This window comes from Cebus imitator, unplaced genomic scaffold (genome assembly GCF_001604975.1).
Source record: "Cebus imitator isolate Cc_AM_T3 unplaced genomic scaffold, Cebus_imitator-1.0 Scaffold154, whole genome shotgun sequence".
Taxonomy (NCBI): domain Eukaryota; kingdom Metazoa; phylum Chordata; class Mammalia; order Primates; family Cebidae; genus Cebus; species Cebus imitator.
Genome location: NW_016107469.1, coordinates 1,836,431 through 1,858,962, shown reverse-complemented (window position 1 = coordinate 1,858,962; position 22,532 = coordinate 1,836,431). Strand labels below are relative to the sequence as shown.

General features: G+C 39.0%; 1 protein-coding gene across 4 annotated transcripts in view; it reads left to right on the top strand.

Moving 5' to 3' along the window:
- Positions 1-22,271, top strand: part of NEDD4 (NEDD4 E3 ubiquitin protein ligase) — a 176,392-nt gene extending 154,121 nt beyond the window's left edge. For all 4 annotated transcript variants that reach the window (XM_017543382.2, XM_017543378.2, XM_017543379.2 and 1 more), the window contains 12 exons: positions 637-702; positions 5,563-5,792; positions 6,834-6,955; positions 7,044-7,114; positions 8,570-8,665; positions 8,994-9,067; positions 9,326-9,386; positions 13,876-13,935; positions 14,026-14,133; positions 15,086-15,182; positions 18,616-18,688; positions 19,215-22,271. In XM_017543382.2, coding sequence (XP_017398871.1) covers positions 637-702; positions 5,563-5,792; positions 6,834-6,955; positions 7,044-7,114; positions 8,570-8,665; positions 8,994-9,067; positions 9,326-9,386; positions 13,876-13,935; positions 14,026-14,133; positions 15,086-15,182; positions 18,616-18,688; positions 19,215-19,317 — 1,161 coding nt within the window. In that variant the 3' untranslated portion in view covers positions 19,318-22,271. The remainder of the gene's footprint in view (positions 1-636; positions 703-5,562; positions 5,793-6,833; positions 6,956-7,043; positions 7,115-8,569; positions 8,666-8,993; positions 9,068-9,325; positions 9,387-13,875; positions 13,936-14,025; positions 14,134-15,085; positions 15,183-18,615; positions 18,689-19,214) is intronic.
- Positions 22,272-22,532: the final 261 nt, after the last annotated feature.

Below are 22,532 nucleotides of genomic sequence, written 5' to 3'. Positions count from 1 at the left end.
AAAAAAAAAAAAAGAAAAAGAAAGACACATCCACATTTAAGTATAAATATTACCGTGTATGATAATTGTACTACTCTTGAGTCAGTTTGATAGGATAATTTTTATCGTTTTTTATAGCTGCCTTTTCCATTTTTATTCAGATGTTTTCTAACTCATAAAAATAAGTAAAACTGAAGATAGAGTTTTTTATTACTATTTACTATCTCAACATGTAGTCCTTTAAAATAAGGACTAAAAAAGGCAGCTTCCCAGAGTTCAAGGAAAAAGTACACTTCTCACATTTTTCCTTTAATGGAGAAATCACTTCGAAAGTGTCTTTAGAAATGGAAATTTTTCTTTCTAATATTTCTCTGCTTGGAAGAAATTTCCTGTTTCTGGCATGTTACATTTTAAGAATATTGCATGATGAAAATTACAGTCATAGGAACTGCTGAATACAATTTTACCTTTAACCGAGAAATTAAACATTTTGAAGTTTTGTATTTGTTTTTCTTCTAATTAAACTTTTCTTTCCCAATATTTTTATTTTAATGCCCTTAACTTATGTTCATAAAATACCCAGCAGGGAACTTTAAAAATTGTTCCAGAATAAAAACAACCTAAACTTCTTTATTTTTCCAAAATTTTCAACTGAAGGCAGTGCCGTACTCCAGGGATTATAAAAGAAAGTATGAGTTCTTCCGAAGAAAGTTGAAGAAGCAGGTTAGTGATGTTTGTAAAAAAGTACTTAAGAGTCATCAATACATAGATGGAAAGTAAAGGGAAATGTTTTTATTTTTTTAACTAAGAATTTGTTCTATATTTGTAACAACTTTGAGTGAAAAGTTTTTCATAGAAAAAGGATGCTAATTTTTTGAGTAGCTATGATATATCACTACAGATCATAATTACTTTATGTCCTTATTTTTGAAGACATTTTATAATACAGAATAATGGCATTAAAAGTTTGCTTTCCAGAGCTCTAACCTGGGTGTCCTTGTGGAGTTTGTGGGGCGTGATCTTTGTAGAATCTGAGCAAGAGTGGCTCAGGCAATTATCTTCTAAGCTAGTCTTTTCTGTGTTGGAGGTCACTGAATTTTTTATGACTTTGTTTTTCTCCAGCCATAGTCATTCATTCTCTACAGCTTCAAATGTAATCTCTCTGCATAATTTAAAACTGCAATCATGAGTGGAACTGTGCTCTTGTGACTTGTCTCCTTATGCTTATCAGTTATGTTCACTACACTTTTGCCCATAGCCACAAATGCAACATGTTTGGAACTAAACTTATCATCTGTCCATCTATTTCATTTCTGTTGGTGTCTATTAGTTTTATTGCCTCCCAATTTGCTCATCCTGTCCTCTGCTGCCTGCACTTTAGGAATACTACCACTAGGTGGCCATATTGGGTTATACTTTCTTGCATTCTAAGCCAGAAGCCTGCTTTCACAAAGATTCAAGATGGTGGGTAGGCTACCTCAAATTTTCACCCAAATTTTTAACAAAAATAAAACATGGTAGTTTTTTAGACTAAATATTTTATGCCTTACTAAAATTCATAAATAGCATCAACTTTCTACACTCGTTTTTAAGAATAATTTTCTGGGCCAGGAGTGGTGGCTCATGCCTATAATCCCAGCACTTTGGGAGGTTGAGGCGGGTGGATCACTTGAGGTCAGGAGTTTGAGACCAACCTGGCCAACATGGTGAAACCCCATCTCTACTAAAATACAAAAATTAACTGGGCATGGTGGCGCACGCCTGTAATCCCAGCTACTCAGGAGGCTGAGGCAGAAGAATTGCTTGAACCCAGGAGGTGGAAGTTGCAGTGAGCTGAGATCACTTCACTGCACTCCAGCCTAGGTGACAGAGTGAGACCCTGTCTCGAAAAAGAAGAAAAAAGAAAGAAAGAATAACTTTGAGTAAAAATTTCCCTGGAAATTTTTCTGCTTCTAGACTTGGGGATTTTAAATGTTTGCTGATTTATTGTTCTGGTAAATATTTTCATTCTTAATGAGAATATGCTGGGGGAATAGAAGCACTAGCTTCTCCATTTTTTGCCACTCTGAGTGCTTGACACATGTTATAGTATCTAATTGTTAATGTCTTTCAGGCAGCAGGATATGGGAGGCAGTCCCATTACAGGCTACAAAATACAGAAATACGAAATACAGAAAAAAACTTTAAAAAGCAGTAATATTTATTCATCTCTCACTGCATACCAGGCATTATTCTTAGAAGTTTACATATGTTATTCATTTAATCTCTACAATAACTCTGTAAGGAAGGGAGTACTATCACATTTCACAGATGAGGAAACTGAGGCACAGAGAGAATAGGTAATGTGATCAAGTCCCATGGTTAAGTAGAAAAGCCAAGTGGTCTAGCCCCAGATCCCATGTTCCTAACCAACATGACATATCATGTTAGTGATTAAGAAAATTAAAAGAGAAGTTAATTTTTGTGGAAATGACCCAGAATGCAACAAAGGTATGTAAGGGATAAACATACAAAAGAAAGGTTCAAAGACATGAAGTCATTCCAGAAGGAGGGGACCAAGATCATGAGGAGGAGAAGGTTAAGAATATGAATTCTCACATTAACAAAAGGGCCCAAGCAGGATTTAAAAAATCTATGTCTAAACACATCACAGCAAAAGAGCAGAACATCAAGAACACTTAGAATGTCAGAAAGCATAGCACCAAAACAGAGATAAAGAATATTAAAAACAGCAGGTGCAGTGGCTCATACCTGTAATCCCAGCACTTTGGGAGGCTGAGGCAGGAGGATTACTGGAATTACTGGACCTCACGAGTTCAAGGCTGCCCTGAGCTATAATCATGCCACTGCACTCCAGCCTGGATGACAGAGCAGCACTCTGTCTCAAAAAAAAAAAAAAAAAAAAAAAAAAAATTAAAAACCAGTGATTGAAAGCCATGTGCTGTCTTTAACCTTTTCAGCTTCCTTATCATCAACATTTCGTAGTTAGGAATAATGATAGCTAATAATTACCATGTGCCAGATACTGTATAAGCATTTTTAATGCATTACCCCATTAAGTCTTGAAACAACTCCATGCGGGTAGCTATCATTATTATTTTTCCTATTTTATAGATGAGAAGATTAATCCTTAGAAAAGACATGTAACCTGCCCAAAGTCTCACACCTAGTGAATGGTAAAGTCAGAATTTGAACACAGGGCCAGATTCCAGAATGCATGCACTTGTCTACTACTCAGTTCAAACACGAAGTTTCTCTTGTAGTCCTCCCTTCTTCCACTGCCGTTGCTGCTTCACACATCCCTTTGTCTTCCCTCTCTGAGCTGTTCCAGGGGTCTTTAACTGACCAGTGTGCCTCTTGTTTCTCCTCCTTAAAACTGTTATTTATACCCTGTCCCATCAGCTTATGAGAACCCAGTGATCTGACCGTGTGGCTCCCCTGCTCAGAAACACTCTTCTCCACTGCATTCACACTGTCCACCCTCTCCCCTAGACTACTTTTTCACATTTTTTTCACTATAATCCCTCCTTTCTTTCCCTTCCTCTCCCTTCTCCTTCTGTACTCTCTGGGTATTAAATATATCAGACCCCTCATGTATGCTGTTCCTCCTTCCCTCTTTTTCTGTCTAAAGACTTCCTTTCAAAGCCTTCTTGATTGCCTCATTTGAAGTCAATAGCTCAGTCTTTTATGCCCTGCAGAACACTGCTTACATCTCTATCATCAGCAATTGTTCTCCTATTTTAAGTCTCAGAAATAGCAGCATTTACTCTTGTTTTTCACATATGCACCAGATTAGAAACTCCTTGAGGAAGCAACATTTTACAGCCTGTTTGTATTCCCTTTATTCCCCATCCTTGGCTATTACAATACCACCTGGCCCAGAGTGGGTCTTTGATAAATGCTTACCTGCGCCAGCTGCCTAGTATCCAGTCTAAAAGTGCTTTTCTGCAAGCTTACCATTTTTTTAATGACATAAGCAGTAAACTGCTCATATCATGCTTATATTGCTTTTATCAACTGCTAACATTGTCATGGCTCTATAGGGCTTCTCATTTTCTCTAAATAAACTGAGAATAAATTTTTTTTTTCCTTAGAGCTAACCTTCTTTTTGGAGGTGACAAAATGTTGATGGCATGTTTTCTCTTACTAGTTTCCCCTGGAAATTTGCCCATGAAGTACTGAGGAATGAAATATTTAGACGTATCTTTCGTAAAATTTACAGTAAGGTCCGCCTAAAGCATAGTTACATACACTTGTCATGTAAGCAAAGAATGTTCAAAAGATTAGTAAGGCAGTGTAGCTCCATTAATTAAGAGCACAGACTCAGGAGTTAAGACTTTCTTAAGTTGTCTTCTTCAGTTTTATGTATAAAATGAAGGCAATAATAGTAGCTTTTGCATGGTATTGTTATAAGGTTAAATGAGTTAACGCCTCCCCTCCGCCCCCGTTCCAGGGGAACCGAGCCTGGCTCTATTAGTTTGTTTTCACGCTGCTGATAAAGACATACCCGAGACCGGGCAATGTACAAAAGAAAAAGGTTTGTTGGACTTACAGTTCCACGCCGCTGAGGAGGCCTCACAATCATGGCGGACGACAAGGAGGAGCAAATCTTATCTTAGGTGGATGGCAGCAGGCAAAGAGAGAGCTTGTGCAAAGAAACCATCAGATCTCGCGAGACCCATTCACTATCGCGAGAACAGTGCAGGAAAGACCCGCCCCCATAATTCATTCATCTCCCTCTGGGTTCTTCCTAAGACACATGGGAATTGTGGGAGTTACAATTCAAGATGAGACTTGAGTGGGGACCCAGCCAAACCGTATATGGCACAATCTGTAAGTGTTAGCATCTGTTAATGAATGAAAGAGGATAGACTCCAGGGAGGAAAGGTAGAGAAAGGGAAAACCGTGAACAAATGGGCAGGCAACAACTTGCAGCAGTGGCTATCCTACAGGTCACAGAACGGCGTTCACTGGAACTTAATATGAAAAGGACTATTAACGAAATGGCTTCATGGGGGCATTACCATCACCATCAATAGCTTCTTTAGGCCGGGTACTGTGGCTCATCCCTGTAATCCCAGCACTTTGGAAGGCCAAGGCGGGAAGATTGCTTCAACTTAGGAGTTTGAGAACAGCCTGGGCAAGATGGCAAGATCACACCTGTACAAAAATGTTAAAAATTAGCCAGGCATGATGGCATGCTTCTATGGTCTAGTTACTTAGGAGGCTGAGGTAAGAGGATCACTTGAGCCCATGAGGTCGAGGCTGCAGTGAGCCATGTTCACGCCACTGCACACCAGCCTAGACAACAGAACTTTCTCCAAAAAAGAAAAAGTAAAAAGCTCCTTTAGATATAAAGAAGTCTATATTACAGTAGTAAGTAATTAGAGAAAATGCAGGAACTCTCTCATACCATTGAGGAAAGCAAGACAATATACCTAGTTGTGTTTGCCCTGAGTAGATTACGTAAGGAAAAAGAGACTTAGACACAGGGTGTAGAGGGAATGTTATAACTTTAGGAGAGACAGGTTTGTTACTATGTTGAACTGATAGAAACCATAAGTCTCTCCTCTGGGTTTTCAGAATGACATTCCAAACAAATTTGAAATGAAACTTCGCCGAGCAACTGTTCTCGAGGACTCTTACCGGAGAATTATGGGTGTCAAGAGAGCAGACTTCCTCAAGGCTCGACTGTGGATTGAGTTTGATGGTGAAAAGGGATTGGATTATGGAGGAGTTGCCAGAGAATGGTTCTTTCTGATCTCAAAGGAAATGTTTAACCCTTATTATGGGTTGTTCGAATATTCTGCTACGTAAGTAACTTTACAATGACTAAATGCAGAAAAAGAAAAATCACGGTTTTAGAAGTAAGAGTCATGCGATACAAGGAAAATGTTTGTCATGCCAGAAAAGGGCAATTTTAACTGATGTTTCAGAAGTGACTTTAAAAAGCTGTTGTATAATACACATTACATCAAATTTATCATTTTAACTATTTTAAATACACAATTTAGAGTCGTTATATACACTCACATTGCTGTGTTGCCATCAGCACCATCCAACTCTAGAACGTTTTCTTTTTTCATCTTCCCAAAATGAAACTCTGTACCCAGAAAGCACTTGCTCCTCATTCCCTGACAGCCACCATTCTACTTTCTGTCCCTGTGAATTTGACTCCTCTGGGTACCACACTTAAGTGGAATCATTCACTATTTGTCCTTTTTTGATCAGCTCATTTCACTTAGCATGATGTCTTCAAGGTTCATCTATGTTGTAGCATGTATCAGAATGTCCTTCCTTTTTAAGGCTGAATAATATTCCATTATTTTTACATATAATACTTTGTTTAGGCCGGGCACGGTGTCTCACACCTGTAATCCCAACACTTTGGGAGGCCGAGATGGGTGGATCATGATGTCATAATTTTAAGACCAGCCTGGCCAACATAGTGAAACCCCATCTCTACTAAAACTGTGGAAAAATTAGCCGGGTGTGGTGGCAGGTGCTTGTAGTCCCTGCTACTTGGAGGCTGAGGCAGGAGAATCTCTTGAAGCTGGGAGGTGGAGGTTTCAGTGAGCTGAGGCCATGCCGTTGCACTCCAGCCTGAGGGGACAGAGAAATACTCCATCTCAAAAAAAAAAAAAAAAAAACTTTGTGTAAACATTCATCTGCCAAAGGACATTTGTGTTGTTTCCACTTTTCGACAGAAAGTGCTATTTTTAAAACCATTAAGTCCAGTGGAGGAATGTGGTTCTAACACTAGTAAACAATTCTTAAAAGAGGAAGATTTTTTATAATTATTTGTCATATTAAAGTTTTTCAAATGGAGTATTTAAATGGAATTGTCTTTACAGGGACAATTATACCCTACAGATAAATCCAAACTCTGGATTGTGTAATGAAGATCACCTCTCTTACTTCAAGTTTATTGGTCGGGTAGCTGGAATGGCAGTTTATCATGGCAAACTGTTGGATGGTTAGTATTAAGTATAAACTTTTTACAATGTAATTACCTGTTTTCTTTCACTTGGTAATCATCCTAAATGTATTTCGTTTTTTGCAAGGTTTTTTCATCCGCCCATTTTACAAGATGATGCTTCACAAACCGATAACCCTTCATGATATGGAATCTGTGGTATGTCTTTTTCACTTACAGTATAGAGGAAGTATAATTTAACAAGCAACTTGAGCATTTTGAAGAATTTGATTTTAATGATATGGAAATTAATAAATTATTATGTTTCAAAATACAAATGAACTTTTTCCTCAACATTTTACTATGAAAATTTTCTAATGTATAATAAAGTTGGAAGAATTTTACACTGGACACTTCTATATCCACTACTCACAATTGCATTGTCTTCTAGATTTAGTTGATCACATACCTGTCTGTCTATCCATCAACCTATCTTAGTTTTTTCGTGCATTTCAGAGTTATAGTTATCAAGTTATAGGTATCAGTAAACATAAATACTTCAACAGGTTATACAAGTTATGTATCTTTTGAATTAGTATTTGCAATATGATGTTTTATGATGAATGGTGTATATTTTTTAAATGGCAGTCAAATGGCAAAGCATTATGGTTAGGCTCCTAGAGAGAAACAGAAGCCCAAGGATTCAACCCCTGACTATAGCCATGTTGTTTCCGGTGCTGCTGAATAGCTTCACACAATGTGTGTTCACATGAATTCTAGGGCATCTTCTTTAGTACCAAGTTCATTTTTTATTCTTTGCTTGTTACATATTTACAGCACAAACAATGTGATTCTTTATTATTCTCAAGATTGCACAGTTATTTGAGTTGGTTCATTGAGCCTCTATATTTATTTAGAGATTTTTCTTTAACTCTGGCTGTGTATAAATAATGGCCTCCTCATAGCTACTTAAACATTTCACACACAGGGCCGGACACAGTAGTGCACAACTATAATCCCAGCACGTTGGGAGGCTGAGGTGTGGATTACTTGAGGTCAGGAGTTTGAGACCAGCCTGGCCAACATGGTGATACTCGTCTCTACAAAAAAATACAGAAATTAGCCAGGCATGGTGGTGCACACCTGTAGTCCCAACTACTCGAGAGGCCGGGGCAGGAGGATCACTTGAGCCTGGGAGGTCGAGGCTGCAGTGAGTGATGATCACACCACTGCACTCCAGCCTAAGTGATAGAGTGAGATCCTGTCTCAAAAAAAAATTAAAAAATAAAAATAAATAAAACATTTCACACACAGTCACATAGGCATGTGAGGAATGTGCTAAGTGCTCCTGGGTATCCACAGAAGTTAGGTTTTATCTGAAAACTTTTTGATTCACTCCTTTAACTGGATAATAAAATCCGTGCCTCCACTGCTTCCACATAGACATAGATTCTGAACTTTTAAGTAGGCACCACTTGATTGATTGATCGATACATTTTTATTCTTGCCCTTACCTGTCATCCACTTTTTGTGATATGTGTATTTGTGTAAGGAAAGGATGTCCATCCGACCTCTCGTCTTTTACCCAACTATTCAGACCCCGTGCATACTGGTTTTTGCGATTTCAGGTGTGTTATATATACAAATTTTAAATTTGTAATTTTTCCTATCTAGGATAGTGAATATTACAATTCTCTAAGATGGATTCTTGAAAATGACCCAACAGAATTGGACCTCAGGTTTATTATAGATGAAGAACTTTTTGGACAGGTTTGTGAATTTTGATCAGTTAAAATGGCACATAAATTGTGAAACAAATGTTTAGATGTTAATACCTACGCTTAATACTTTTCTATGCTCTACTTTTACACTTAGTTTCCAGTAACAAAAGCTGTCTCTCAGCAAGACTTTGTGCTTTCTTTGACATTTGACTCGTTCTATATTTATTTCAGTAAAACCAATATTTTAAGTTTTCTTAGCTTTTAACTTTTGACTGGACTTAATTTAAAACACCAGGTTTCTTGTATAACTACAATATGTATACTTTAAAATTTTTTCTCACTAAAATAACATACCAAGGCATTGTGTTTGATTTTAGACACACCAACATGAGTTGAAAAATGGTGGATCAGAAATAGTTGTCACCAATAAGAACAAAAAGGAATATATTTAGTAAGTATTTTATTAATAAGTATTTTATTGGACATAATTTTATACTTTATTCCAAAAAGCCTCATCTTACCATCTTTCTCTGTCCCATTGGCCAGAATCCCAGTGTTCTTTTTCTCTCTCTATCCCAGTTTGGTAGCAAGCACTCATATTCAGCTTTTGCCTAGGGCTCAGCTAGTCTTTGGTTTCTGTTTCTAACTGGAATAATTGTGCCTCCGAATTTTGTCTTGGTTCATGTGAAAATGAAATGTTTCTTTTTAGTCTTGTAATACAGTGGCGATTTGTAAACCGAATCCAGAAGCAAATGGCTGCTTTTAAAGAGGTATTTATTTTCTTTTATTTGCTCTTCCATAATTTCACAGTATAACCCATAAGTTTCAAATATTAGGGCTCATCACAGCGGAGAAAAATAAGTATATGACTTGTTTTGTGAAATCATTCTAAATTATATTTTTGTATTAGCTATTCCATTCATTCATTCAAGAAATCTAGACAATAGACATTGAAAGGTCCCCTTCCCCAGGCGTTTTCCCAACTCCATTCCCTTCACCGTAGGACAGCAAAAGAACCAGAGTGCTGTAGGGATAGTGTAACATATTTGTTTTTCTAAATAGGATCACCTCATACATTTTGTTTTGTGACTGACTTTCTTCTTCTTCTTTTTTTTTTTTTTTTTTTTTTTTTTTTTTTTTTTTTTTTTTTTTTTTTTTTTTTTTTTTTTTTTGAGATGGAGTCTTGTTCTGTTGCCAAGGCTGGAGTGCAGTGGCCCGATCTTGGCCACTGCCAAGATCTTGGCCTCCTGCATTCAAGCGATTCTCCTGCCTCAGCTTCCCCAGTAGCTGGGACAGGCATTCGCCACCATGCCCAGCTAACTTTTTTTTTTATCTTTAGTAGAGATGGGGTTTCACCATGTTGGTCAGGATGGTCTCGATCTCTTGACCTTGTGATCCACCAGCCACAGCCTCCCAAAGTGCTGGTATTACAGGTGTGAGCCACCACGCCCTCTGCTTTGTTGTTTTTTTGTTTTTGTTTTTTAGACTAGAAGGACTAGAGTGATTGGCCACCGTGTCGCCCAGGCTGGAATGCAGTGGCGTAATCTCGGCTCACTGCAACCTGCACCTCCTAGGCTCAAGTGATCCTCCTGCTTCAGCCTCCTGAGTAGCTGCAGTTACAGGCGCCCACCACCATGCCTGGCTAATTTTTGTATTTTTAGTAGAGACAGGGTTTCACTATGTTGATCAGGCTAGTCTCAAACTCCTAACCTCAAGTGATCCACCCGCCTTGGCCTCCCAAAGTGCTGGGATTACAGGCATGAGCCACCATGCCCAACCTACTTTCTTTTTTTAATCAGATATTTATTGGGGATATTTACATGTGGAGACATATAGCTGCCTTTCTTTGTGGCTATATTTTATTCATAATATAAATTAATATGTTATTTAAACTTCCCCAATTGGTAGGCATATAAGTGATTGTCAGAGCACTCATTTATTAAGCTAACTTAACATCTTCTGTTAAATATGTATCTGGCTGGGCATAGTGGCTCATGCCTATAATCCCAACACTTGAGGAGGCTGAGGCAGGAGGATCACTTGAGCCCAGGAGTTCAAGACCAGCATGGACAACATAGGGAGACCTTATCTCTACCAAAAATTAAAAATTAGCCTTGTGTTATGGCATGTGCCTATGGTCACAGCTACTTGGGAGGCTGAGGATGGAGGATCACTTGAACCTGGGAAGTCGAGGCTACAATGAGCTATGAGCTATAATGGCACAACTGCACTCAAGCCTGGGTGACAGAGTAAAACCTTGTGTCTAAAAAATGTGTGTGTGTGTGTATCACATACTTTTTCATAAATTCAGTATTGAATACTGTGTGTATGGTGCTGTACCAGGCCAAAAGGCATAGGTCCTGCTGTCAAGGGATGTATGCTGCAAAGAGTGAAATGGGGCCAGGCGCGGTGGCTCACGTCTGTAATCCCAGCACTTTGGGAGGCTGAGGCAGGTGGATTACAAGGTCAGGAGTTTGAGACCAGCCTGACCAAATGGTGAAAAAGCATCTCTACTAAAAATACAAAAATTGGCCGGGCGCGGTGGCTCAAGCCTGTAATCCCAGCACTTTGGGAGGCCGAGGCGGGTGGATCACGAGGTCAAGCCATCGAGACCATCCTGGTCAACATGGTGAAACCCCATCTCTACTAAAAAAACAAAAAAATTAGCTGGGCATGGTGGTGCGTGCCTGTAATCCCAGCTACTCAGGAGGCTGAGGCAGGAGAATTGCCTGAACCCAGGAGGCGGAGGTTGCGGTGAGCCGAGATCGCGCCATTGCACTCCAGCCTGGGTAACATGAGTGAAACTCCGTCTCAAAAAAAAAAAAATACAAAAATTAGCTGGGCGTGGTGGCCCGCATCTGTAATTGCAGCTACCCAGGAGGCTAAGGCAGGAGAATCTCTTGAACCCGGGAGGCAGAGGTTGCAGTGAGCTCAGATCGTGCCGTTGCATTCCAGCCTGGGCGACGGAGCAAGACTCTGTCTCAAAAAAAGAAAAGACAAAAAGAGGGAAATGAACAGAGGCAAGCATAAATGCTAGGAGAGCACAGAAGAAAAGTACAAATCAGGGAGGGGCAAAGGAAGGGACAAAGAAGGACTAGAGGGGTTGGCCAACCATGGAGAGGAGGGAAATGCAGTTCTAAGCAGCAGGAGCAGCATGTGTGAAGTCTGGCAATAAGGTAGGCTATACCCACAGGCAGTTGAGCATGCTGGCTGAGAGAATGCAAGAGGGGATCAATAAGCCTGCAGAGCTAAGAGACCAGCTTATAAAAGGCCTGTGTGTGAATCAGTAGAGTTCGGAGTTTTCTCTGAATTTCAAGGACGGGAAAGGAAGGTAGCATTAAAGGCTATTAACCAATAAGACACCAGGATTCAATTTACGTTTTAGATCATTCTGGAAGTGCTATGTAGAGTGAGTTAGATGAGAGCAAGACTAGCAGCAGACTTCCCAGCAGAGCTGGGAAAGTGCTACAGTAATCCTGGTGAGAAATGGTAAGGAATTAAGGGAATGGTGAGGGAACTGTGGTAAGAATGGTAAGGGAATGAAGATAGTGGTGGTGATAAGAACTACCTCTGCATTTGAATGTCATTCAGGAAAGGAGACTTAAAGAGTAGAGATGTTTGGATTCGGGGATTATCTGCCTGTGTAGTGAAGCGGTGAACTCGGTAAGATGGAAAATGTGAAAAGGCAGTGAAAGTAGATGGCCTCACATGTGGAGAGAGACCTAGGAACACCAGCATCTTAACCCTTGTTTTGAATGGAGGGTTTATGAATGGACAGTTTAGAGCATGGCGGCGGGGAGGGCAGGAAACTGCAAAGGAAATTAGCAAAGGTAGACAAGGGTATCAAGAGCAGACAGAGTTTCAATAGCAAAGATGTTTTTAATCATACTGTAAAGAAGTCAAATATGATAAGGAATTAAAAGTGTTTATCAGACATACCTACAAAGCTGTCCTTGACTTTTTCCAGAACAATTTCAAGGAAGCTGTAGTGTAGCGGTCAGATGGCAGTGGGCTGAGGGTTAGATGGGAGGTAAGTGAGTGGATTTGGTAACTGCATGGCATTGCCAAGAACTTGGCTGTGAAGGGAAAGTCATTAAGGTTTTTTGTTTGTTTGCTTGCTTTGTTTTAACAAATTTTAATGCATACAGAGTAAGCCAATAAAGAGAAAGAGATGTAGTAAGATGACCTCCCTGAGGAGCAGGTGAAACACAGGTGCAGGCCTAGCCTGAAAGAGGAGGTGGCACCTCTCTTCCAATGCAGTGGGAAGGAGGCCATGATGGGTGTTGGTGATGGCTGGGATGCAGGGATGGAGAGCTTGAGGGAGTTCCATCATGCATACTTGCTTCTCTTCTCTTTTCTTTTCTTTTTTTTTTTTGAGATGGAGTCTCACTTCGTTGCCCAGGCTGGAGTGCAGTGGTGTGATCTCGGCTCACGGCAACCTCCGCCTCCTGGGTTCAAACGATTCTCCTGCCTCAGCCTCCTGAGTAGCTGGGGTTACAGGTGCCTGCCACCACACCTGGCTAATTTTTCTTGTATTTTTAGTAGAGATGGGGTTTCATCATGTTGGTCAGGCTGGTCTCAAACTTCTTACCTCGTGATCCACCCACCACAGCCTCCAAAGTGCTGGGATTGCAGGTGTGAGCCACCGCACCCGGCCACTTGCCTCTGTTTTCTCCCAAATAGAACGTATCTACTCTGTAAAGAAGGGGTGATATGGAGGCCTGAGAAGGATGAGAAATTTGGTTTTTGTTGTTGTTCTTGTTTTTTTTGTTTGTTTGTTTTTTATTGCATTTTAGGTTTTGGGGTTGTTCTTGTTTTGAGAAAGGGTCTCAGTTTGTCGTCCAGGCTGGACTACCTCAACCTCCCCAGTAGCTGGGACTACAGGTGCACATCACCATGCCTGGCTAATTTTTGTATTTGTAGAGATGGGGTTTCACCATATTTCCCAGGCTAGTCTCAAATTCCTTGACTCAAGCAATCCACCCACCTCGACCTCCCAAAGTGCTGGGATTACAGGCATGAGCTTCCGCACCTGGCCATAGAGAGTTTGAAAATAGCCACTTTGAGGAATAAATGAGAGAACAGACTGCACACACGTGCATTTTCTGACCAATATTGAGATCTCAGGGAAGAGCCCACGATTGTGTAGTGGTAGAAACTTGGGTGGATGTGCGATTCCTCCACTGGAACCCAGAAGCTGAAGCATAGGAAAGGCCATTGGCCATGCCCATCAGGTTTTTAAATACGTCTTTCTTCTAGGGATTCTTTGAACTCATACCACAGGATCTCATCAAAATTTTTGATGAAAATGAACTAGAGGTAAGATACAACATTCCTAACATTTTATGTTAAAACAGAAATTTTGAAGCGATTATTTTCCTTGTTTATGATTTGACATTCCTTACGTAGCTTCTTATGTGTGGACTGGGAGATGTGGATGTGAATGACTGGAGAGAACATACCAAGTATAAAAATGGCTACAGCGCAAATCATCAGGTTATACAATGGTTTTGGAAGGTAATTGGAAACTTCTATTTTTGTAAATTACTTTTTGATAGATTTAATTATATCTAAGTCAACTCTTGATTCACTGTACTGGTGGATTACATATAACTGATACAGAAAAAATATATAGACCAGCAAAAATTATCTTTCATTTTGTACTGTATACATGCACCTGCTGGGACTGTAACTACTACTACATAAGTAAAATGTTCAGAAGGTAGTAAGTAGAATGACAGGCAGAGACAATTGCTTAGTTTCCTGCTAAAGTAGGGACTCTGAAAGAACTTGTAATAACCTGCAGGGTATTCCTAGGGACTCTTGGATATCTCTTTTAAAATATCTGATAGAGAAATATGTATGCCATTCAATAATATTAATATAATGTGGTTTTTTTTGTTTTTTTTGAGACAGAGTCTCGCTCTGTCTCCCAAGCTAGAGTGCAGTGGCACAGTCTCAGCTCACTGCCATCTCTGTTTCCCAGGTGCAAGCAATTCTCCTGCCTCAGCTTCCTGAGTAGCTGGAATTACAGGCCTACACCACCACGCCTGGCTAATTTTGTATTTTTAGTAGAGATGGGGTTTCACCATGTTGGCCAGGCTGGCATCGAACTCCCGGCCTCAAGTGATCTCCCCGCCTCAGCCTCCCAAAATGCTGGGATTGATTATAGGCATGAGACACTGCGCCTAGCATATAATGTTTAAAAGCCTTGAGTCACATCTGAAAATAAATTTTTTTAGTTCGCTAGGTTATAATCTCATTCTAAAAAGTTGCCATATAGCCTTAGAAATAAAGTTTTCAAGAACTTTGTAAGCCACCCATAAACAAAAATTTAATTAAAAGAAATATGCAAATCTAGTAAGGGATTATTAATATTCTAACTAAATTCTGCTTGCTTGTGTTTTAGGATTATTTGTTTACCCTTTTTTCAGTGCTGTTCCCTAAATTATGTTTTTATCTTATTCAGGCTGTTTTAATGATGGATTCAGAAAAAAGAATAAGATTGCTTCAGTTTGTCACTGGCACATCTCGGGTGCCCATGAATGGATTTGCTGAACTATATGGTAAGGATTTTCCATAGATCATTAAAAAAGGGAGCGATGCCTGTTGTCTTTTTCATGGCTGATGAATCCTCAAGCTTTTATCATTTACTAACATTTAGCTTAATTTTAAAAAGAATTAAGCTTTTAAAAGTGATATCATTAGAGACAGTGGAGTAGGCTAAAATATATTTACACCTTCTAGTCAGATAATAAAGGAGAAAACTGGAATCATCAGATGACTTGAGTCACTTTCTGTTCTTTAACTTCGAATTCTATGCCCAGTATGCTTCAGTTACAGAAAAAGCATTGCCTTGGCTGGGAGGCGTGGCTCATGCCTGTAATCCCAGCACTTTGGGAGGCCAAGGTAGGCAGATCACTTGAGGCCAGGAGTTTAAGACCAGCCTGGCCAACACAGTGAAACCCGATCTCTACCAAAAAATACAAATATTAGCTGGGCTTGGTGGTATACACCTGTAGTCTCAGCTACTCAGGAAGCTGAAGCAGGATAATTGCTTGAACCCAGGAGGCACAGGTTGCAGTGAGCCAAGATCGCACCACTGCACTCCAGCCTAGGCAACAGAGTGAGACTCTGTCTCAAAACAAAAAAAAAAGCATGACCTCTAATGTGGTAGTTCAGGATAGCATTTGAAGTTCCACAGAATGTTAATAAGTGTATTTAAAAAAAGAAACAAAGAGTCATAGTAGAATAACTTTGAGGAAATGCTATACTAAACAAAGTTAAATGGATTTCTTCAGGACTTATGATAAGCTTTACTGTCAGAAAAAAACAAAAGCATTGTTTTCCAAACTTATTCAATCATGAAATCTTTTTTTTTTTTTTTTTTTTTTTCCTTTCAAGATAGGGGTGGAGAATCTCATGAGGCTACAGTTTTTCACTTATTGGGGGAAGCAGCAGGACTGGGCATAAGACTGCACATATCTCTTGATTTTCAGAATAATTAATGTAGTTTTCTATAAAGTAAGCTTCTATGTATTTTGTCAAATTGTTTTCCAGTTGATGTATAAAACTGTAGGTGTATTTTGTTTAAAAGTGCCATTTCTGGTGTAGATCACGGCAACTTTTTTCACACTGATTATATTGGAATGATACTTACTTGTTTTTAAGGACACCAAGAATCGAAGAATAAATCTTTAGAAAAGATGTAGCTAAAGTGAGAGCCCTATTCAGAATAACGAGTAAGATTAGGATTGTCCTGGGGACGAGAGGTCGGGACTATTGCCTAGGAATTTGCTAAGCTGAATTTTTTTATGTAAATAGAAGCTGGCCATCTGATGGGATTGCTAAACCCTGCCTTCTCCATGTCAAATCTGGTCAGCTTGCTAAACTTCATTAATGTGTGTTTGCAGAACCAGTCAAGCAGCTGCTCCTTGTCTACCTAGAGTAACCACGCAAAGTGGTTAGCTTTGCCACTAACCAATTCGTCATTCCTTGCCTAGTTGGGCTTCGTAGCCTCTTTCTTTTTCATGGTTTCACCTGACTCCCCTTCCTTTATTTTCTCTACCTTAACCAGTTAGGAGAGAATGAAGGCAGGGCAAACAAATGCTCCTTTCCATCCCTGGCCTCTTCCTTCTTTTATGTAACCCAGGCCTATAACCATCCACTGATTTCATGCGCTGTTTCAAATTTGGAGCAGATATCCCCCACATAGTGCCAGAGTTGTTTGTGTTAAAATGTAAAGTCAAATTCTTATATATTTATAGAAAGAAGTAGAAGTTATTTCAAACTGTTAAAATTACAATGCAATATTAGATAGCCAATAAAAAGTATTTTAAGTCGGCTAGGCGCGATGGCTCACTCCTGTAATCCCAACATTTTTTTTCTTTTTGAAATGGGTCTCACTCTGTCACCCAGGGTGGAGTGCAGTTGCACAGTCTCAACTCACTGCAACCTCTGCCTCCTAGGTTCAAGTGGTTCTCCTGCCTCAGCCTCCCAAGTAGCTGGGATTACAGGCACCTGCCACTATACCCAGCTAATTTTTTGTAATTTTAGTAGAGACAAGATTTCACCATGTTGGACGGGCTGGTCTCGAACTCCTGACCTCATGATTTGCCTGCCTCGGCCTTCCAAAGTGCTGGAATTACAGGCATGAGCCACTGCGCCCGGCCCTTGACATATTTTTATACAGGCATGCAATGAGTAAAAATCTCATCAGGGTAGATGGGGTATCCATCCCCTCAAGCATTTATCCTTTGTTACAAACAACCCAATTATGCTCTTTTAGTTATTATTAAATGCACAATTAAATTATTTTCTACTGTAGTCACCCTGTTGTGCTAGCAAATAGTAGGTCTTATTCATTCTTTTTAACTATTTTTTTACCAATTAGTCATCCCTACTTTCTTCACTCCCCCACACGCTATAACCTTCCCAGTCTCTGGTTTCCATCTTTCTACTCTCTGGGATTTTGTTGTTTTGGTTTGGTTTTGAGACAGAGTCTCACTCTGTTGCCCAGGCTGGAGTGCAGTGGTGCAATCTCAGCTCTCTGCATCCTCCACAACCCAGGTTCAAGCGATTCTCATGCTTCAGCCTCCCAAGTAGCTGGGGCCACAGGCATGTACTACCGCACCTGGCTAATTTTTGTATTTTTGGTAGAACAAGGTTTCGCCGCTATGGCTAGGCTGGTCTCGAACTCCTGGTGTCAAGTGATCCGCCTGCCTCAGCCTCCCAAAGTGCTGGGATTATGGTTTGTTTGTTTGTTTTTTTAATTAGCAGGGCTAACTCATAGGTAGTATGCCCAGAGTCGGCCAGATTATTTGTATAATTCAAAAAAATTAAAGCTATTTTCAGTGGTACTCAAAAAAGAAAGAAAATGCTTATTTACTCTTCGTACCTATGAGGGAAATTGTATATGGAAATGTAGTGTGTATAGAGCTAGGATACAGCAAAAGCATTGTCAGACATGCCACTCCACGTGTGATATGAAAAATGAACTGATAGACAAGGAATCCTAATTTCATGGCTGAACAATGAAGCCATCCAGCACAGGACTTCATCTCTTGAGTTTAAAGAAACCACATTAGAAGGCTGGGTATGGTGGCTCATGCCCGTAATCCCAACACTTGGTAGGCTGAATTGAGAGAATCACTTGATGCCAGGAGTTCAAGACCAGTCTGGGCAACATAGTGAGACCCCCCCCCATCTCTATAAAATCTATTTTTTATCAGTTAGCCAGGCATGGTGGTGCACCCCTGTAATCCTGGCTACTCAGGAGGCTAAAGCAAGAGGATCACTTGAGCCCAGGAGCTTGAGGCTACAGTGAACTTGAATCATGCCACTGCATTCCAGCTTGGGTGACAGAGGGATACCCCATCTCTAAAATACAAATAAACCAGATTAGTTCCTTGTATGTGTAGGTTCTACACTAGAAAAATTCTGATATGCCTGGAGATTCCTGTACAGAGTAAATGAAATCAAATAAATTTTTCCTTATAGGTTCAAACGGACCACAGTTGTTTACAGTTGAACAGTGGGGTACTCCTGAAAAGCTGCCAAGAGCACATACCTGGTAAGCAGTTGTTTGGACCTTGATAGAACAAAGCCTCAGAGTGTGAGGGTCCTCTGATTGTTCGTCTAGCTACAGCAGATGAAAGAGTCTCCTCTGTTATTGGTGGCAGTTATAGATTATGGATAAGGAGGAGGCGGTAACACTAACCCAACGAATAAGTGTTTTGTTACCAAGTTGGCCGGGCCTTGAAATCCAGGTAGCTGAAGACCAGAGAGGCCCATTTAAACTGAGTGATGAGTGATGAGTGATGGGCTGTCCTGGGGGTCTAGAACATTCCATTTCGGAAGTTGAAATGGTAGAGGAACTCAGCCATTTGGAAGACATAGTAAAGGCAGGACTCCACAAGGAGTCGTGTGGAGCATCCACGCCCAGAACCCAGTCCTACATCTTACTTCTAAGCCCTGATGAAAAGACATAGTTTGGTGTCGTTGGAACGTACTCTTCATGAATAGCAGTATTGCTGTTTGCTGTGGTGGTACTTGCTTTGTCAGTGTCTTTCATAACCAGCCCCTCTCTGTTCTTTCAGCTTTAATCGCCTGGACTTGCCACCTTATGAATCATTTGAAGAATTATGGGATAAACTTCAGATGGCAATTGAAAACACTCAGGGTTTTGATGGAGTTGATTAGATTACAAATAACAGTCTGTGGTGTTTTTACTGCCATAGTTTTATAAGCCAAATCATGACTTAAAGTTTTCCAGGGAACTACTAAAACCTGGCCACTGATTCTTCCCAGATCTTGAAGAAAATCGTATAAAAAGTATTTGAAGAAATAGTATGACAACTTTATTTTAATCACTTTTAAATAATGTGTCACATACACAGTTTCATTCTGTCTTTAGAGTTCACACAATAGGATATCAGTCCCATATGACTTAAATAGTGAATTTTGTCTGTAACATTTACCTCTTGTATAGTATCTGCCAGGCAGTTTTTTCTTAAACTACTGAGATTATAACTGTGAAATATTTGTGATAAGTGTCATCTGTGAAAATGTTGATGCATTTTGAGATGGAAAACTGAAATTTGGGAAAAAAAATTCTATTGCATAAACTACAATATATTTAGTGCTACTTGCAGCTGTTTATTATTTTGTAGAACTGCCTTATGCACCTTACTGCCTAGATTTTTGGAAAAACCTTGGACAGTGTGTTATCTATTTTTCTAGTCCACTAACTCGCAGAAAAACAGTTTACTTCTTCACTTTCAAAGTATTTGGCTTTTTGTTAATATGCAGTTTTTACTAAACAGGTGATTCATAAGACATGTGAAGCAAGTCATTTTTGCAATGGGCAAAAAGTATTAAAAGGCCTTTCTCTTGCCTGCATATCCTTATGATCATTGGTATAGTCAGCATTTTTTCATATTTTAGTGTAGTTAGAAGAATTCCTTCTTCAAACATTAAAGAGCCACAAAGCAGTATTTCTAAATATGCCTTGAAGAACTAAATGAAGTGTATAGCACTTGCCTTTCCTAGTCATTCTTTATACTTGTACAATTATGTAGTAAATGTATGTTTACAGGGTTTATTATGTTTACAGATTAAGCTAATTTCTGTAGTTGCATTTTTATATTTTTAGTATCACTCTAGTTTAAAAAAACCAAATGATTTGTTTAAAATAACCAAAGAGTTGATATAATGCATAATTTGTATTAAATTTGTTACTATATTTCTTATGCTTTTTGAAAATACTGTTTACTATGAAGACAATGTTTTATTACACATCCAAAACTCTGTAGGCAAAATGCTATAGGTTGAATCCTTCCTTAACCAAACTGAAATACATAAAGACCATGTACAGGTATTCATCAAACGTTTATTGAATGCTATGTGCATAGCACTGTGCTATGCCCTGGGGTAAGATTTGTCAGCTTCAGAGATACCTGGCTGAGTCCTGATCCTCAAGAACTTACGGATGTGTCAGTGAATCTGTAAAACAATCAAAAGTAGGGCTAAGCAGAAGAAGGTAAAAGGGAAAGTGTTCTAGATTCCAGCACACCTGCAAAGATATGTGTGCCAAGACTATATTTATATTTCACACTTATATTGTTTCATCCTTATATTGGCATGATTTTATATAGAAAATGGGTCTTAAAAACATGAAGCCTATTTCTCAGTATTGTATCTCAGTGATTTAGGAATAATTGTAAATATATGTTATGAATCTTCTTAAATATATATATGTTTTATATATATAATATACATATTTTATATATTATATATATATACACCCTGTGAGAACTGTAAAAATTACTTCCGTTTCTTGGTTTAAGATTGTTGGGGTATAACATCACGAGCACTCATTAGCATCTGTTAGAAATCTGAAATGTGACAGTAGCAAAACCACTTTCGACTTTCCAAACACCACATCGTCAGCATGGTTTAGAGGAAGCAATTCACAGATTAATGCACCGTGCGTTTTGTCTTCACCACTGTCAACCAGAGGTCAGGCATGAGCACCAGGTATAATCCTGGTTTGATCTCTCACCAGCTATGCGAACTGAAGCAGCTTACTTAACCTCTCTGGACTCGTGTTTCTTCATCTGTCAAATGAGAATAATCATGCCCAGCCTCGTTGTCATGCCAGACTGTCATAAGTTCTAGAAAGATGAGAAAGCAAAAAGTACGTTGTAAAGTGTTACACAATCAGAAGGTGCTTTGTGCTGACCATCAGATTGTGTTATGTCAGGTGTGCAGACTGACCAGGCTCCCAAAGAATCATGTAAAAGTAAAGTGACATCTAAGAGACAAGGAAGTAGGAACATAGCTGATAATAAATACATAAATATACATGGAAACACACGTGTCCATATATGGATCTTACCATCATAATTCATTTTCTTCATATCAGCAAAGTAATAGTATTGTGGGCCAATGCATTTTGGAAATGTCCTCATTATGTAGAATAGAATGTGAAAATTATTTTTGTTAAAACAGGATATTGCCACAATTGTTTAAATATCACTTTTGTGAAATATCAGAGCATAGGAAGATACAAAGCTTTCTTTTTATCTGGCTGATGCTCATTTGGATGATTAAGTGACTCATAGAAGATGGTGTTAATGAGATGAGAGTCACTCCCACCCTTCCCCAGCTGCAGACCTTCATCCCCTTCGTCTCCCACTGGGGGCTCATGGTCTGGAAGGAATCTGTATCAAGCAACACAGCCCCTTATCCCACATAGAAAAGTGTCTCAAATGCATTCTACTGCTGGACAGTCAGTAGGATCATTTTCATAAAGCAAGGACATTGTATGTTCCTAGAAATTATAAGCATATAACTTTAGCCTACAATCTATAATTTAAAATTTTTAACATAAGATTGTATTACAAATGCATTTCATCAGAACTCAAATTTAAATGGTATTTGTTTTAGTTTTTCATTTATAACGCTGAAGTTATTCCATATAAGTATCAAGTTAAACACAATTCATTTTGATTACAAACTATTTGACTTTTTAAAATCTTCTGATATGGTAAATATATATATCAAGATTGATGTATCAAAATTTATTGCACACTTTAAAGTATAAAGTCATTTTTTTAAATCTTGAGTCCACAAATAAAGTTCTATTCTGATTTAAAAAAATAAAAAAAAACAATGTGGTTCATTTTTAAATAGAAATGTTTCCAAGTCAGTACGCTGGGCAATGTTTTCTGGTCTAGTTCTTTACCGCAACGCGTTAAATTCTCAAGACGATCCTAAACTTATTACCTGATGAACTAACATGATTATAAACTCTCAACTACAGATCATCAATTTCCACTGTACAAAAAGGTCATATTCCAAAAATCTGGCCATTAGTGAAATATCCAGAAGATAAAAATAATAGTTATAAATGA